The sequence below is a fragment of the Myotis daubentonii genome, chromosome X (genome assembly GCF_963259705.1).
Source record: "Myotis daubentonii chromosome X, mMyoDau2.1, whole genome shotgun sequence".
NCBI lineage: Eukaryota > Metazoa > Chordata > Mammalia > Chiroptera > Vespertilionidae > Myotis > Myotis daubentonii.
In genome coordinates this window covers 4,165,976-4,183,690 of record NC_081861.1, presented here as the reverse complement: position 1 = coordinate 4,183,690, position 17,715 = coordinate 4,165,976, and the positions used below count along the sequence as shown (strand labels likewise).

At 47.1% G+C, this 17,715-nt stretch overlaps 1 protein-coding gene across 1 annotated transcript; it reads left to right on the top strand.

Annotated features, from left to right (window-relative positions):
- The first annotated feature begins 234 nt into the window (after window positions 1–234).
- On the top strand, window positions 235–12,852 carry LOC132223865 (F-box/WD repeat-containing protein 12-like). The gene is made up of 10 exons (XM_059678902.1): window positions 235–672; window positions 1,283–1,320; window positions 1,567–1,718; window positions 4,711–4,826; window positions 5,922–6,131; window positions 7,868–8,026; window positions 9,613–9,823; window positions 10,513–10,691; window positions 10,774–10,907; window positions 12,692–12,852. Exons 1-10 carry the CDS (start codon window positions 583–585, stop codon window positions 12,789–12,791), a joined length of 1,389 nt encoding a protein of 462 aa, XP_059534885.1. The 5' UTR covers window positions 235–582; the 3' UTR covers window positions 12,792–12,852.
- Window positions 12,853–17,715: the final 4,863 nt, after the last annotated feature.

The window sequence follows — 17,715 nt, the reverse complement described above, 5'->3', positions numbered from 1 at the left end:
TCACATGACCTCACTCATTTATGGAAAATAATGAACCACATAAACTGATGAACAAAAACAGATCCAGAGACGAATGGCAGGGGAGGGTGGGGCGGGGGTTAGAGAGCAACCAAAGGACTTGTATGCATGCATATTAGCATAACCAAGGGACACAGACACTGGGGCAGTGGGGGCTTGCCCGGGGTGGGAGTGGCTGCGGGGGGTCAATCGGAGAAAAAGGAGACATATGTCAAACTTTAGACAATAAAAAAAAGAGAGAGAAAAGTTAATTCACAGCTTTAAATAGGAAAGGTCAAAAATCACGAGTCAAGCAAAAAAGTGACTTTGCGGTAGGCAAACATACCTGGGAAAGTTGCGGCCACTAAAGAACGAACTGGTAACTTGAACTTCCTTGAAGTAAGAACGCCTGCTCATCAGAAGGTGGAAGTGGAGGCCGCTGCTGGCCGGCACACCTGCAGCCTGTTCCTCTCCAGGCCCCATGGGCTGCGGGTGGGAATCCTCCCAGGGCAGGTGGCTGCACTGTTAAATGCAGAGCAGCCTGCAAAGCAGAGAGGAGCCTGGCTGTGGGCTCGGCCACGGGAGATGGAGATGCAGTTGCCTGACGTGCTGATGCGGCACATCTTCTCCTTCCTGGATGCCGCCAGCTTGCTGCGGGCGGGCCAGGTGAGCAGGGTGAGTGCTCCCCGCCTCCCCTCCCTCTCCTCCTGCCCCCTCTGTGGTTCTGTCTGAAATGACCACACTAAGACCCCCCCCCTCCCCTCGCTCCCCGGGCCTTGGGATCTTGGCTTCCCCAGCATCACACAAACACGGCCTTCCTTCCTTCCTTACCTTGACCTTGTTCAGGCCTGGCATGCCCGTCCGTGGCCTTGGGAGTCAGATGAGTCTCTTGGCCACTTTGAGTGCCAATTAGCAAAAGAACAGAGCGGCACATGGAGTGTTGGGGGGGGGGGGAGGGGCCGTTAGCATCCTTCACTCTGACAGCCTCCTATTTTGTTCAATGAAAACGACAACAGGATGCACAGGAATCCTTGTGCTGACGGATGGTCCTCGAAGCCCCATGTCCAGCCCAGGAGTCCCTCTGAACCTCCCAGGAGGGCCCTGTCCCGGCAGTGACTGCTTCTGCTGCCACCACGTCCCATGGGCCCCGCCTGGGAGGCTTTGAGACCCGGGATGGTGGCCTGTTACCTCCCAGTGGGCCTTGCTCCGGGGACAAATGATAGTGAAGAAGGGGCCCACATTTGGGTACCAATTGACTGCTTCTCTCCCCCTTCTCTCTCTCAAGTACTGGAAGAACATTGCGGATGAGGAGCACCTGTGGAGGTGAGGGCAGGCAGGGGAGGGTGGGGGCAGGCAGGGGAAGGTGGGGGCAGGCAGGGGAGGGTGGGGGCAGGCAGGGGAGGGTGGGGGCAGGCAGGGGGGGGCGGATAGGTGTCCCTGGGGTTTGAGCGGAGGCCTAGGGGCGGGTGGCTGGGCAGGGAGAGGCCTGAGAGGAGGCTGCAGCCGGTAAAGGTGGTGCCAGTGAGGCTCAGGGGCCAGGCCACCTGACAGTGCTATGACTCTTTCCAGAAACCTGTGTCAGAGGAGATGGAGCATCTCCTGGGAGGGCCTGCAGGTGCCCTCGTGGAAGCAGCTCTTCCTCACCCAGGCCAGGCGCGAGCGCTGCATGATGGGGGCCCAGCCGCAGGACTTTGCCTACAGAGAGGCCACGGGCGGCCTTGGTACGGGGATGGGCAACACAGTTCACTTGTTGGAGGAAATGCACTGGTTCTGGGGTGTGTGTGTGTGTGTTCTCATTCAGTGAAGAGAAAGGGAATGAAGACGTAGAGAAGCCAGAGTGATCTTTGTACAACATCAAACTGAGTCCGTGATTCCCTTTTCCCAAAGGCTTCCCACCCCTCCTTAGAATACACATTTTAAAGGAAAAGGAAACATTTATTTTTCATTGATTTCATAAAGGAAGGGAGAGAGAGCGAGAGAAACATCAATGATGAGAGAAAATCATCGATTGGCTGCCTCCTGCACGCCCCATGCTGGGGATCGAGCCCATAACCTGGGCATGTGCCCTTGACCGGGAATCGAACCAGGGACCCTTCAATCTGCAAGCCAGTGCTCTATCCACTGAGCCAAGCCATCTAGGGCTAAAGGAAAAGGAAACGTTTTTTTAAGTTAAATCTTTATTCAGATTATTACATTTGTTCCCCTTTTTTGCCCCCATAGCTCCCCTCCACCTGGTTCCTACCCCACCCTCTGCCCTCACTCCCCACCCACTGTCGTCATCCATTGGTGCACGATTTTTGTCCAATCTCTTCCCTCACCCCCACACCCCTTTCCCCCCCAAGAATAGTCAGTCCACTCCCTTTCTATGTCCCTGATTCTATTATAATCACCAGTTCATTCTGTTCATCAGATTATTTATTCACTTGATTTTTAGATTCACTTGTTGATAGATGCATATTTGTTGTTCATAATTTGTATCTTTACCTCTTTCTTCTTCTTCCTCTTCTTAAAGGATACCTTTCAGCATTTCATATAATACTGGTTTGGTGGTGATGAACTCCTTTAGCTTTTTCTTATCTGTGAAGCTCTTTATCTGACCTTCAATTCTGAATGATAGCTTTGCTGGATAAAGTAGTCTTGGTTGTAGGTTCTTGGTATTCATCACTTTGAATATTTCTTGCCATTCCCTTCTGGCCTGCAAAGTTTCTGTTGAGAAATCAGCTGACAGTCGTATGGGTACTCCCTTGTAGGTAACTGACTGTCTTTCTCTTGCTGCTTTTAAGATTCTCTCTTTGTCTTTTGCTCTTGGCATTTTAATTATGATGTGTCTTGGTGTGGTCCTCTTTGGATTCCTTTTGTTTGGGGTTCTCTGCACTTCATGGACTTGGAAGTCTATTTCATTCAGCAGGTAGGGGAAGTTTTCTGTCATTATTTCTTCAAATAGGTTTTCAATATCTTGCTCTCTCTCTTCTTCTGGCACCCCTATAGTTCGGATGTTGGTACGCTTGAAGCTGTCCCAGAGGCTCCTTACACTATCTTTGTATTTTTGGATTCTTTTTTCATTTTGCTTTTCTGGTTGGGTGTTTTTTGCTTCTTCGTATTTCAAATCTTTGACTTGATTGTTGCTATCCTCTGGTCTGCTGTTGGGAGTCTGTATAATATTCTTTATTTCAGTCAGTGTATGCTTAATTTCTAGTTGGTCCTTTATCACAACATCGAGGGTCTCACTAGATTTCTTGAGGATCTCACTACATTTATCGGCGGTTTCTAGAAAATTCTTGAAAAACCTAAAGAGTGTGGTTTTGAACTCTATATCCAGTAGTTTGCTTTCCTCCATTTCTGTCATTTGTCTCGGCATTTTTTATGCTTCGCTGTATCAATAGAGTGGCTTTCTGTGCTAAGTGTCCCAGTTACCTGAGGAGGACACTCTTGGTGCACCCCCTTGTGGGTTTTGTGCACAGTCTTGTTGTAGTTAAGCCTTGATTGTTGTAGGTAACACTGGGAGGATTTGACCTCCAGGCCAATTGGCTGTGAGAATCAGCTGTGTCTACAGTGGGAGAACTTCTGTGCTGAAGACACCCTTATGGGGCAAGACTTGCTTCAGTGGGGCTTTGGTGCTCAGAGTCTGCCCCCTGAGTGTGTCCCTTATGGATCTGCTGAGTTATAATTGGATGGTCCCACTCTGACCACTGGGTACACTGGCTCTTGGATCTAAGGAGGTGCTAATCTAGCCTCTGCCTGAGGCTACCCAGCAGAAGCCAGCTGTAAAGCAATGCAAGTTGCCCTGGGGCCTTGGGGCAGCTGCAGTTTAAGTTATTTTCAGATTACAAGGGCCGAGCCTTTCATATGCAAAAGTCTCTGTGCACAGCTTGGGCAGGGCGGGTCCCAGGGGATCAACAGGGCAGGCGGAGCGAGCAGTAGGGCTGCTCTCAGTCCTGCCTTCAGAGGTCCCGGCAATCACTGCGAGTGCCTCCGAGAGAAAGCTGCCCTCGAGTTCCGACCGATGCCAAACAGTCCTGTTTCTCCCATATGAGTCTGGGTCCCCAGAGACTCGCCCGGAACTGGAGCTCAGAGCCTGAGACTCCCTCCCGATTGAAAAAGACAATCGTGTCCTCAGCCACCAGCCCTCTCCGCATGCACCTCCGCACCTTTGTACTTTACTTCCGCACCGCACCTCCTCTGAGTCTCGGTATGCTTTTCTCTTTCGGAAAAGGAAACATTTAAATAAGTTATTTAAACAGTTCTCTACTGGAGTGGTTTTTTTTAAAAAAAATATTTTAAAATTAATTTCAGAGAGGGAGAGAAAGGGAGAGAGAGAAACATCAATGATGAGAGAGAATAACTGATCAGCTGCCTCCTGCTCCCCACAGTGGGGACTGAGCCCCCTCCCTGAGCACGTGCCCTTGACTGGGAATCAAGTTGTAATCTCCTGGTTCATAGGTCGATGCTCAAACACTGAGCCACACCATCCGGGCATCTGATGGAGTGATTTTTATCCCCATTTATATCTGTGGAAACTGAGATTAACCAGGAGAAACACATCGGCCAACATCTCCCCAGTGGCCCTGTTTGAATGACTCTGAAGCCCAATTTCCATCCTATTCTCCATTAAGGTTGCAAGAAACTTAAAATTATTGTTCCAGAATTCTCTTTATTCAGTTGGATCATTCCTCAAGTATCTGGTGGCCAAGTATTGTCTGTGTTGCCTTCCAGGAATCTTGGGACCTTTGGCTTATTTCTCAGGAAGTGACCCCTCCATGAGTGGACAGAAGCCAGTCATTTGCACGGTGTCTTCAAGGTACATGCTCTATGCCTGGGATGTGCAGGAGGTGAGTCTGGCAATGAGCACACAGGTGACGCCTACCTGTGGCCACCCTGTCCCACAGGCAAAGCCAGTGCTGGGAGGAAGGTGCTACTCAATTGGTAACAGAAACGATTTCCAATTAGGTCTTCTAACCAGTAACCTGCGACTTTTTCATTTAGACTATAGCATGTAGAGAATTCACTTTTTAATTTTTTTATCCTCACCCAAGGATATTTTTTCCAAATGATTTTTCTTAAAAGAGAATGGAAGGGGAGGGAAGAAAGGGGGGGAGAGAGAAAGAAACATCAATGTGAGAGAGACACATCAATTGTTTGCCCTCTGCAAGGGCCCAGGGCTGGGGAAGAGCCTGCAACTGATGTATGTGCCCTTGACCAGAATCGAACCTGGGACCCTTCAGTCTGCAGGCCAGAGCACTATCCACTTAGCCACACCGGCTAGGGCTACATAATTCCTTTTTTTTTAAATATATTTTTTTATTGATTTTTCACAGAGAGGAAGGGAGAGAGATAGAGAGCCAGAAACATCGATGGGAGAGAAACATAGATCAGCCGCCTCCTGCACATCTCCCACTGGGGATGTGCCCGCAACCCAGGTACATGCCCTTGACCGGAATCGAACCCGGGACCCCTCAGTCCGCAGGCCGACGCTCTATCCACTGAGCCAAACCGGTTTCGGCCATAATTCCTTTTTTTTTTTAAAAAAAAATATATTTTATTGATTTTTCACAGAGAGGAAGGGAGAGGAATAGAGAGTTAGAAACATCAATGAGAGAGAAGCATCGATCAGCTGCCTCCTGCACACCCCCTACTGGGGATGTGCCCGCAACCAAGGTACATGTCCCTGATCAGAATCGAACCTGGGACCCTTTAGTCCACAAGCTGATGCTCTATCCACTGAGCCAAACTGGTTAGGACCATAATTCCTTTTTAATGTTCACTACCCCTCAAAGAGCTGAGATGTGTAGCAGATTTTTCTTAATTCTATTCCCAGAAATAAATACACCTGGTTTGGAGGAAGCTTCCACATAAGCCCTGGCAGGATGCACGCCCCGCACGTGGGAGAGTCCCCTGAATGCAGACAGCGTTACTCTCGTTTCCAGGGCGTTATGATCTGGTCCAGCCCCGTCCAGCAGTGCAAGATCAAATGTCTGGCGACCCTGCCGCAGAGATCGCTTGCAGTCACCGTGGATGCATGGAACACCATCAAAGTGTGGAACTGTCGGGATGTGAACCCTCTAGCGACGCTCACCATGACCACGTGCTGCCTTTCCTTGGAAGTCTTCCTCACGGATGACGGCCCCTTTCTGATGGTGAGCGAGCCCTGCGTCTGGAGGGGCCACAGTGCCCACAGTGCCCACAGCGCCCACTGTCTTGGCAAGTGGTGGGTCCCCATGATGGTCACCTTTCAACCTGCCCTCTTCTTTCTTTCTTTCTTTCTTTCTTTCTTTCTTTCTTTCTTTCTTTCTTTCTTTCTTTCTTTCTTTCTTTCTTTCTTTCTTTCTTTCTTTCTTTCTTTCTTTCTTTCTTTCTTTCTTTCTTTCTTTCTTTCTTTCTTTCTTTCTTTCTTTCCCTTTCCTTTCCCTTTCCTTTCCCTTTCCTTTCCCTTTCCTTTCCCTTTCCTTTCCCTTTCCCTTCCCTTTCCCTTCCCTTTCCCTTCCCTTTCCCTTCCCTTTCCCTTCCCTTTCCCTTCCCTTTCCCTTCCCTTTCCCTTCCCTTCCCTTCCCTTAGTTTTATATATGTCTCTTTTTTTCCCATTGATCCCCCCCAGCCACTCACACCCCCAAGGGCAAGCCCCCACCGCCCCAGTGTCCATTGGTTATGCTAATATGCATGCATACAAGTCCTTTGGTTGCTCTCTAACCCCTCTTCCCCTACCATTTGTCTCTGGATCTATTTTTGTTCATCAAATTATGTTAATCATTATATCCCCACAAATGAGTAAGATCATGTGATATTTATCTTTCTCCGTCTGGCTTATTTCGCTTAGCATAATGCTCTCCAGGTCCATCCATGCTGCTGCAAATGGTAGGATTTCCTTCTTTTTTACAGCGGCGTAGTATTCCATCGTGTACACCACAGTTTTCTAATCCACTCATCTGCTGATGGGCACTTAGGCTGATTCCAAATATTGGCTATGGTGAATTGTTCTGCTATGGACGTAGGGGTGAAATCAGAAACGCCAATCAGAAAGGACATATCGATTGGTTTCTGCCTGCATGCACCCCAACCAGGGCACCTGCAACTGAAGTACGTGCCTTTGATCAGAATTGAACCCAGGAGCTTTTGGTCCTCAGGCCGATGCTCTATCCACTGAGCCACACCAGCTAGGGCTCAACCTGTCTTCTTGCAGCATCTCTATTATCACATCCTCTGAGAGTCACAACATGCCAATGAATATTGGCCATACAAATCTTTATACTATCTTGGCCTTTACTTTACCTCAGGTACATTTCCTCAGTAATTCTTCTCAAAGAAAAACACCAACCTTCTTGAATTATTTTATATCTAGTTTCTTCTTTCAAGTGTGTCTTATTGTGGAGGACATGAACTTGGACAGGGATATCGTGTAGGGAGAGACGTGGGTTTGGGGAGACATGGAGAAAAAAGTAGAGTGTTGATGTGCAAATGAGTCAGTAGCCTGGGGTGGCTTCAGGGCTTAGAACATTTTATTCCTTAGGATCATCCCAGTGACCTTGTGGGGCAGGCTGGTCACATGATTGAAGAAATGGTAGTACCGACCTAACCGGTTTGGCTCAGTGGATAGAGCCGTGGCCTGCAGACTGAAGGGTCCCAGGTTCGATTCCCAAGGGCACATGCCCAGGTTGCGGGCTCAATCCCCAGTGTGGGGCATGCAGGAGGCAGCCGATCAATGATTCTCTCTCATCATTGATGTTTCTACCTCTCTCCCTCTCTCTTCCTCTCTAAAATCAATAAAAACATATTTAAAAAAAAGAAAGAAAGAAAAATTGTGGATTGGTTGCCTCCCGTAGCTAGGGTTTCACGTCTCCTTCTATTGACGTGGTGGTGGGCGGTGCTTTGGTTTCAGATCGGTGACTATGAAGGGGACATCTACACACTGACGGTGCCTGAGTTAAACAGCATTTCTCAAGTGAATGCATTTGAGTACCCTGTGGACCATCTGCACTGCTCTCCCAACAGGAAATGGATCTTCGCCTACGGGACCCACCAACACGTATTGCCAAAGGTAGGGGTTGCCTGGTGTGCCTCGGCCTCAGGAGAAAGGGGTCAGGGTTCGGAGGCTGGAGGCAGGAAGCATTAGCCAACAGGCAGAGCTCAGCGAGGACTGGTCAGACCGCCCCCCTCCTCTCAAGGCCACAGAACAGGTGGCATTCATTCCTAGACCCAGAAACACTGTCCTTGGGAGCAACAGCGTCCATTCACAGAGTCAGGTGTTTGTGAGTGAAACTTTGCGCATGGGGCCTGAGTCGGCCAAAGGGATGGAAGAAGGTGAGAGAGAGACCAAGAAGTAGGACCTGGGTCACGTTGGCTCTCCTTACATGACGGTTATCTGCCTGGACTGGAGAGTACCAAGCCCAGAAGGAAATAGAAGTGCACCGGCCTCTGAGCAGGCCTTATTTTCATTTTCTTTTTTAATTCTCACCTGAGGATATTTTTCCCACTGATTTTTAGAGAGAGTGGAAGAGAGAGGGAAAGACAGAGAGAAATATCAATGTGACAGAAACACATGGATTGGTTGCCTCCTGCTCAAGCCCCCATCAGGGCCCAGGCCAGGGAGGAGCCCACAACTGAGGTACATGCCCTTGGCCAGAATCAAACCCAGGACTCTTCAGTCCACAGGCTCTATTCACTGAGCCAACCTGGCCAGGGTGAGCAGGCCCTTTTACATGGTGCATGTGCATGGGCACCAGAGGGCAAAGAACTCAGGGAGGCAGCAGCAAAGGCGGATCAGCCCTTGACAAGTCCTCCAAGAAGGGAGAGGAAGGGAGAGAGAGAGAGAAACATCCATGAGGAGAGAGAATCGTGGATTGGCTGCCTCCTGCACGCCCCCTACTGGGGATCAAGCCTACAACCTGGGCATGTGCCCTGATCGGGAATCAAACCGTGACCTCCTGGTTCATAGGTGGTCGCTCAACCCTAAGCCACGCCGGCCGGGCGTGCAGGAGGTAGCCGATTAGTGATTCTCTCTCATCATGGATGTTTGTATCTCTCTCTCTCCCTCTCCCTCTCCCTTCCTCTCTGAAATCAATTTTTTAAAAATCCTCCACTGTGGCCAAAGCTTTATTCTGAATCTCAGGAAGCCTTGCATAGTCACTGCTTGTCACTCACTGTCTTTCTATCCTGCCCATCATGGTCACACACAGAGCAGAGTCCCCAAAGCTCCCCCACTGGGGATGGAGCCCGCAGCCCTGGCATGTGCCCTTGATCTGAATCAAACCAGGGACCCTTCAGTCCACAGGCCGATGCTCTATCCACTGAGCAAAACTGGCTAGGGCAGTGGTTCTCAACCCCTTTGGGGGTCGAACGGCCCTTTCACAGGGGTCGCCTAAGACCATCGGAAAACACATATATAATTACATATTGTTTTTGTGATGAATCACTATGCTTTAATGATGTTCAATGTGAACAATGAAATTGGGGTCACCACAACATGAGGACCTGTATTAAAGGGTCGCGGCATTAGGAAGGCGGAGAACCGCTGGGCTAGGGCCACCGTGGAGGATTTTTAAGGAGGATTTCCTGGTGTGGCTCCTGTACTGACGCTGTAACCTCTCCCTGCTCCTGAACGCACGTGCACTGCTCTCTCCTCAGGTGTTTCTGATGGAGAGCTTACTGAGACCGGCCGTAGGCAGGGCCCCTCTGTTCGTCTCTCTGCCATTTGCATTTTGCAGCCAAGCCTGCTGGGCCCTGAAGTGCATAAACAGGCTGACAATTATGTTCCAAAGAGACGTTTTCAGAAGGACAGGGTTCACCACCTTTGATCTGACAGCCGAGAGCACTGGGGACAGCACTGTCATCGAAGGTAAGCCAAGCTGCCTTGTCTCTCCTGCCAATCACACTCGCACTCATGTTAAGCCAGTGATGGCGAACCTATGACACGCATGTCAGAGGTGACACGCGGACTCATTTTTTTGGTTGATTTTTCTTTGTTAAATGGCATTTAAATATATAAAATAAATATCAAAAATATAAGTCTTTGTTTTACTGTGGTTGCAAAGATCAAAACATTTCTATAAGTGACACGGCACCAGAGTTAAGTTAGGGTTTTTCAAAATGCTGACACGCCGAGCTCAAAAGGTTCGCCATCACTGTTTAAGCTACAGACGTCTGTAAATAGGCCAATCTCTGTGCAGGGGCAAGGGCTTTCTTAACTGGAGGCTACCCCGTGCCTGTCTGACTGTTAAAAAAAACCCCACATTTTTATGATTTCGGAGAGGAAGGGAGAGAGAGAGAGAGAGAAACATCCATGAGGAGAGAGAATCGTGGATCGGCTGCCTCCTGCACGCCCCCTACTGGGGATCAAGCCTACAACCTGGGCTTGTGCCCTGATAGGGAATCAAACGTGACCTCCTGGTTCATAGGTCGTCGCTCAACCCTGAGCCACGCCAGCCGGACGAGAGTCTAATTTTTCATTCAGGGTAAGGATGTGGTTCTGACTACAGGACCCAAAATCTGCCTGATCGTGTGTGCATATGTTTTACATGAAAATAGCCCGTGAGATTGCAAGCTTCATGCTGCCAGGTGGTATGGACGTTCCTGTTTGGATGGGAGTCCAGGATGGAACCACAGTTGTCTTTGAAAGCGGGCCACGCCTGTTTCTCTTCACCATCCATGGCCTCCTGCTGAAAGAATTTCATGACCATGAGAACACCATCTGCTACTTATGGACTGTATGTATGCCCTTCTCCCGGCACTCCGTCTCCAACGTGGACGCTGGGCACGTTGGGCACTCACCCTGGGTCTCCTTTGCAGGACTCTGTCCACGTCCTCACCACGTCCAGGGATAACTACCTGCACCTGTACATGTGGGAAGAGGAAGGCTGGCATCCACGCCTTCAGAGCTGCTGTCACCTGGAGCACAGAAAGGGTGACATTAGGCCAAGCTGGTAAGCCCTGCTTTGTAACTTAAACTCTTCCTAACGATTTTAAATGTCTACATTAAACAAATTAATAAAGGGTTACTGCCGAAACCGATTTGGCTCAGTGGATAGAGCGTTGGCCTGCGGACTAAAAGGTCCCAGGTTCGATTCCGGTCAAGGGCATGTACCTTGGTTGCGGGCACATCCCTGGTAGGAGATGTGCAGGAGGCAGCTGATCGATGTTTCTCTCTCATCGATATTTCTAACTCTCTATCTCTCTTCCTTCCTCTCTGTAAAAAATCAATAAAAAATATATTTTTTTAAAAAATAAAGGGTTACTAGGATTAAAAAAAAAAAAATTTCTTTGCCCTAGCCCAGCGGTTCTCAACCTGTGGGTCGCAAGCCCTTTGGCAGTCGAACGACCCTTTCACAGGGGTCACCTAAGACCATCCTGCATATCAGATATTTACATGACGATTCATAACACTAGCAACATTACAGTTATGAAGTAGCAATGAAAATAATTTTATGGGTGGGTCACACCATGAGGAACTGTATTTAAAGGGCCAGAAGGTTGAGAACCACTGCCCTAGCCGGTTTGGTTCAGTGGATAGAACGTCAGCCTGGGGACTGAAGGGCCCCGGATTTGATTCCGGTCAAGGGCACATGCCCGAGTTGCAGTCTCGATCCCAGTAGTGGGGGCGTGCAGGAGGCAGCTGATCAGTGATTCTGTCTCATCATGGATCTTTCTATCTCCCTCCCTCTCTTTTCCTCTCTGAAGTCAATAAAATATATTTTAAAAAAGATTCTTTGAGGGTATATATGACTAGACTTAAGCCCTCAAAGAGAATTGCTTATTCTTTTTTTAAAAATATATTTTATTGATTTTTCACAGAGAGGAAGGGAGAGAGAGAGTTAGAAACATCGATGAGAGAAACATCCATCAGCTGCCTCCCGCACATCTCCCACTGGGGATGTGCCCGCAACCCAGGCACATGCCCTTGACCGGAATGGAACCTGGGACCCTTCAGTCCGCAGGCCGACGCTCTAGCCACTGAGCCAAACCGGTTTCCGCGAGAATTGCTTATTCTTGGAGTCCACAGCTTTTGCAATAGATTTCAAAGCACTTTCCAAAATGGCTCTCAGTTTATGTTCCTACAAGTGCTGTGTGAAGATTCAGCCTTGATGTCCCATCTTTACTTGTAAGGTTCTTGTTTGTTTTAGTTCATTAGTCATTTGAGTTGCTTCTTTCATGAACTGCCTTTATCTTTATTTTACTTATTTTTTTCTAGATTGCTTGCCTTCATCTACATTGTTTTTCTTTTTTCCTTTTCAGAGAGAGAGTAAGGGAAGGAGGGAGGTGGGGGTGAGAGAGAGAGAGAGAGAGAGAGAGAGAGAGAGAGAGAGAGAAAGGGAGAGAAAGAAATATCGATATGAAAGAGACACATCCTGTCTATATGTCTCTCAATTTATTTAGGTCTACTTTGGTTGCCTCTTGGAGGTGCTCTGATCCAGGCCAGGGATGGAACCTGCAACCCAATTACCTACCCTTGACTGGGAATCAAACCCATGACCCTTTGGTGTGTGGGCTGATGCTCTAACCACGGAGCACACCGGCTGGGCAGTAATCGGCATAAGTTTGCCAGGTCTACAGTTACTCAAAACCAAATCCAAAAGTGACTTCTAAGATCAAAGGGGTAGTTGATTTGAAGAGAAGATTTATGTCTTTGTCAAATTCAAATTTAGTATCGTCAACAATAGACCTACTTCCCCTTTTGTCCACTTGAGGATGTTGTTTTGTCTTTTGGCAGCTATGACCCCATAGCGATCTGTGACAACACGAGCATAGTGTGTGTGGTGTCAAAGTGCGGTGGAGCCAGCGTCCTGGTGATGTATTCTTTGAATATGTGATACGGAAACTAATGCAGTTCACCTGGCATCGACTTCCTCATTGTAGTAAAGAGAATTCTATTTGCAAACCCAGAATGATTATTTTAGTGATATTAAAAAGAAAACCCCAGCAGTAATTTATAACGAATCAGACACTGTGACAGAATACCACAGATCACACACTAGTAAGACAGAGGATGGGGAAACGTGTCCTTTGCCCGTGCAATCAGGGAGAGAGGAAAATACTAAGGTAGCAGAATGTGAATGGTCACACAAACACACAATTCCAGACAATTCCACAGAAGCAACTTATAGGGCAGCGGTTCTCAACCTGTGGGTTGCGACCCCTTTGGGGGTCGAGCGACCCCTTCACAGGGGTCACCTGAAGACCATCGGAAAACACATCTATAATTACATATTGTTTTTGTGATGAATCAGTATGCTTTCATTATGTTCAATTTGTAACAATGAAATTGGGGGTCACCACAACATGAGGAACTGTATTACAGGGTCGTGGCATGAGGAAGGTTGAGAACCACTGTTCTAGGGGAAAGCGCGGGTTTAGGTTGAGGCTGGTTTCAAAGGGAAGGCATCTGTGTCAGGTAGTCAGTGTTCTTGCCTGTAAGGAAACCAACTAAATCCTGTAAAACTTAAGCCAAAGGAGATGTATTAGAAAAATATAGAGGTTCACATCGAAACATAGCTGGAAGAGACTCAGGATATACATGGCAATAAAAATGCTCAAAAAGACCGAGAAATAGAAAATACATCAAAGCCTCGATCACATGAATGTGCATATCCCCAGAGCCATTTTAATGGATATGATAAAGAACTGGACCCCTTCCTCATATCACTAGCTCAGGATTCCGAGTTCTGGGAGCGAGTCCTAACAAATCAAGCCTAAAACACAAGGGCCTACTCTCCTGACTTTGTGGGGAGGGGAGGGTTGGAAGAAAGATGATCTGAGGGGTTATAGATAGTAGTCTAACGGAAATGTAATCTCCATGGGAGATTTCTCCAAAGAGCCATGTGGGTGTCTAAGTGAAGTGCCTACCTGCCGGGGTCCGGCCCCAGCGGGTCCAGGGGTCCCCAAAGGTGTGGACGGAGTCGGCGAAGAAGGAAGGGCATGGAGACAGTGTTCAGTTGATCTCTTGCCAGGCTCCGCCTCCAGGCTCCGAGGCCAGTCCCTGTCCAGGATCCTCCAGCATGCTCTCGCCAGCGAAGTTCTTCTGTCTCTAGAGAACGTTCTGTGTAGGTTCTGTGCCTAGGCTCTGTCTCTCTTGGTCCTGTCTTCCAAGCCCTGTGTCCTTAGTTCTGTGTTCTGAGTTCTGTCTTCTTGATTCTGTTCTAAGTTCTGAGTTCTAAATTCTGTGTGTTTCTGTCTTGTTACAACTGTATTTATACCAGTTGATTCAATCCTATCAATCTCTATTACAAAGGTTAGGGCGTTTCTTATCTCCATTCCAGGGAGAAAAGATTATGTAGTTTAAGCATGATTGTTCCTAGTTAAAGGGATTAATTACCCGCCTGGCACTTAGTTGAGGGGTTTTATTCCCTCCCTAACTTCAGGGGAAAATCCCTACCTGGGGATTCAACCTTTCTCGGAGAGGTGACCTTGGTTAAAACACAGCGCCAAGAAGGTGAGCAAACATATTAAGAACCGTATGCCATATATGCCAGGTCCCTTGAAACAGCAAGGATGGACCGGCTCCCGGCACCTACCCCTCTCTGTAGAAACAAATTTGAAGCTGTGACCAGGAAGATAGGGGAAGGAAAGCTCACTGAAGGGTCTATGCCAGCGGTTCTCAACCTGTGGGTCACAACCCCTTTGGGGGTCGAACGACCCTTTCACAGGGGTCGCCTAAGACCATTGGAAAACACATATAGAATTACATATTGTTTTTGTGATTAATCACTATGCTTTATGTTCAATTTGTAACAATGAAATTGGGGGTCACCACAACATGAGGACCTGTATTAAAGGGTCGCGGCAGTAGGAAGGTTCAGAACCACTGGGCTGTGCAGAAGGGCCAGGTTGGGCAGAGAAGATGACCTGAGATGCATTATAATCAGTCCCCTTTCTGATTGATTCAAAATCAAAGGAAGTCTATGTGGGTGGAGTCAGTGCTGGCGAACCTTTTGAGCTCAGCGTGTCAGCATTTTGAAAAACCCTAACTTAACTCTGGTGCCGTGTCACATATAGAAATGTTTTGATATTTGCCACCATAGTAAAACAAAGATATTTTTGATATTTATTTTATATATTTAAATGCCGTTTAACAAAGAAATATCAACCAAAAATTGAGTTCGCGTGTCACCTCTGACACGCGTGTTATAGGTTCGCCATCACTGCACTAAGACAATGTGGAAAGTCAAAGTGTCAACTCAGAAATTTGCAGGATGTAACTCAAATATTTAACATATTAAGTTCAATGTAAGATTATTTTGTTTTCTTTTGTGTTTTGTAGCAAAGGAGAAAAAAGACCTATATTTTTTAGACCTGTTTTTTAAAGAAGTCTTTTTCGTTGCCATTTAGAAAATTATTTAAAAGTAGCCATAGAGTCCTGGCCTGTGTGGCTCAGTTGGTTGAGTGTTGTCCCATGTACTGAAAGGTCGCCAATGCAATCCCCAGTCAGGGCACATGCCTGGGTTGTGAGCTCCATCGTTGTTCAGGGTGTGTGTGGTAGGCAGCCGATTGATGTTTCTCTCCCCCTCCCTTCTTCTCCCTCTAAAATCAATGAAAACATATTTAAAAAAAATAAAAGTAAAAAATAAAAGTATCCATAGTGACTAAAGAGAGCCAGTTGAGCCATTTTCTTTCTTCTTCTTTTAAAAAATATTTTTATTGACTTCAGAGAGGAAGGGAGAGGGGGAGAGAGATAGAAACATCAATGATGAAAGAGAATCATTCATCCTGCACGCCCCCTACTGGGAATGGAGCCTGCAACCCAGGCATGCACCCTGACTGGGAATCAAACCGTGACCTCCTGGTTCATAGGTTGAAGCTCAACCCCTGAGCCACGCCGGCCGGGCGAGATTTGTGCATTTTATTGAATGCATCGAATCCAAGGCCAGGATTCCTCATTCTTTATATCTCTTAATCTAGTTTCCCATTCCTTGCCATCTGCACTCTCCTGAAACCCCTTAGTACACATGCAAATCACAGTCATTATGGCATCCTAATTCCCCTTTAATTTTTTGAAAATATATTTTATTGATTTTTTTACAGCGAGGAAGGGAGAGGGATAGAGAGTTAGAGACATCGATGGGAGAGAAACATTGATCAGCTGCCTCCTGCACACCCCCCACTGAGGATGTGCCGCATTGATCAGCTGCCTCCTGCACACCCCCCACTGAGGATGTGCCGCAACTGAGGTACATGCCCTTGACCAGAATCGAACCACTGCCTTAGACTGAAGGGTCTCAGGTTCGATTCCGGTCAAGGGCATGTACCTTGGTTGTGGGCACATCCCCAGTAGGGGGTGTGCAGGAGGCAGCTGATCGATGTTTCTCGCTCATCAATGTTGCTAACTCTCTATCCCTCTCCCTTCCTCTCTGTAAAAAATCAATAAAATATATTTTAAAAAAACTGCCCAGGCATCCAAAGATTACTTATTAATTAACCGAATTTATCTAAGGTCTGAAAGTTATTCTAGTTATGAGAAAAGAAGAAAAGAACTTAATTCCAAGATAAAGAGCTTTTGCTATGACTGAATCTTTAAAAATTAGTTTACCATTAGGACCTTCAAATTTCAATTTTAACTAACATGTGAATCCGTGTGATTTGTAGCAATTTAAAAATTTCATAAAATTAAAGTCTTCACAAAAGATGTTATTCCATTTAGCTGTTCATATGTATATGTATTCATATATATTCATACACACACATGAAGTTATGGAAACAATGGTAACTTAACTCACAAAACCAGTGTGGGAAATTCAATTTAAATAATTAAACCAAAATATTGTGCTGACAGTATTTTTAAATGGGGATCGAGCTGAGCCTGCAACCCAGGTACCTGCCCTTGACCAGGAATCAAACCTGAGACCCTTCAGTCTAAGGCAGTGGTTCTCAACCTTCCTAATGCTGCGACCCTTTCATACAGTTCCTCATGTTGTGGTGACCCCCACCCATAAAATTATTTTCATTGCTACTTCATAACTGTAATGTTGCTATTGTTATGAATCATAATGTAAATATCTGATATGCAGGATGTATTTTCCGATGGTCGCGACCCACAGGTTGAGAACTGCTGGTCTAAGGGCTGACATTCTATCCACTGAGCCAAAGCGGCTAGGGCAGGACTTGTATTTTAGACAAAACCAATCTCCAAGGTTGTGTTGGTGGTATATTGGTGAGCATAGCTGCCTTCCAAAACCAATCTCCTCATGTGGGTTTCTTCCCTTTTAGTTCTAAGGTACCTCTTAAAGTAACAATCTCATTCATGTCAAACATTCTCCAATGTGGCCATGGTAACTTCAAAGTGACCCTACAGAAATTATGCCAGGTAGAGACACGGGAACAGGAAAATATGAGGGAAGCAGGTGTTTAGTAGAGGAGAGTTGCAGTTTTAGATTCAGAAAACCCTGTGAGAACTTCCATGGGCCGTAAGGATGGTGCTTGTGCAATCTTGTGTCTCTAGAGCAGGGGTGGGCAAACTTTTTGACTCGAGGGCCACAATGGGTTCTTAAACTGGACCGGAGGGCCGGAACAAAAGCATGGATGGAGTGTTTGTGTGAACTAATATAAATTCAAAGTAAACATCATTACATAAAAGAGTACGGTCTTTTTTTTTTTTTTTTTTTTTTTTTTTAGTTTTATTCATTTCAAACGGGCCGGATCCGGCCCGCTGGCCGTAGTTTGCCCACGGCCGCTCTAGAGGCTGCCTGAAGGCCATTACCTATCAGAGGCTGCATGGAACCTCCTGAGTCTGGGCTGATGAAA

Bases quoted from the DNA above. Each gene is read 5' to 3' on its own strand.
- LOC132223865 (XM_059678902.1), top strand. From the start codon at position 583: ATGGAGATGCAGTTGCCTGACGTGCTGATGCGGCACATCTTCTCCTTC. The intron at 6,132-7,867 runs GTGAGCGAGCCC...CTTTGGTTTCAG, and splicing joins ATGACGGCCCCTTTCTGATG to ATCGGTGACTATGAAGGGGA. The intron at 10,692-10,773 runs GTATGTATGCCC...TCTCCTTTGCAG, and splicing joins CCATCTGCTACTTATGGACT to GACTCTGTCCACGTCCTCAC.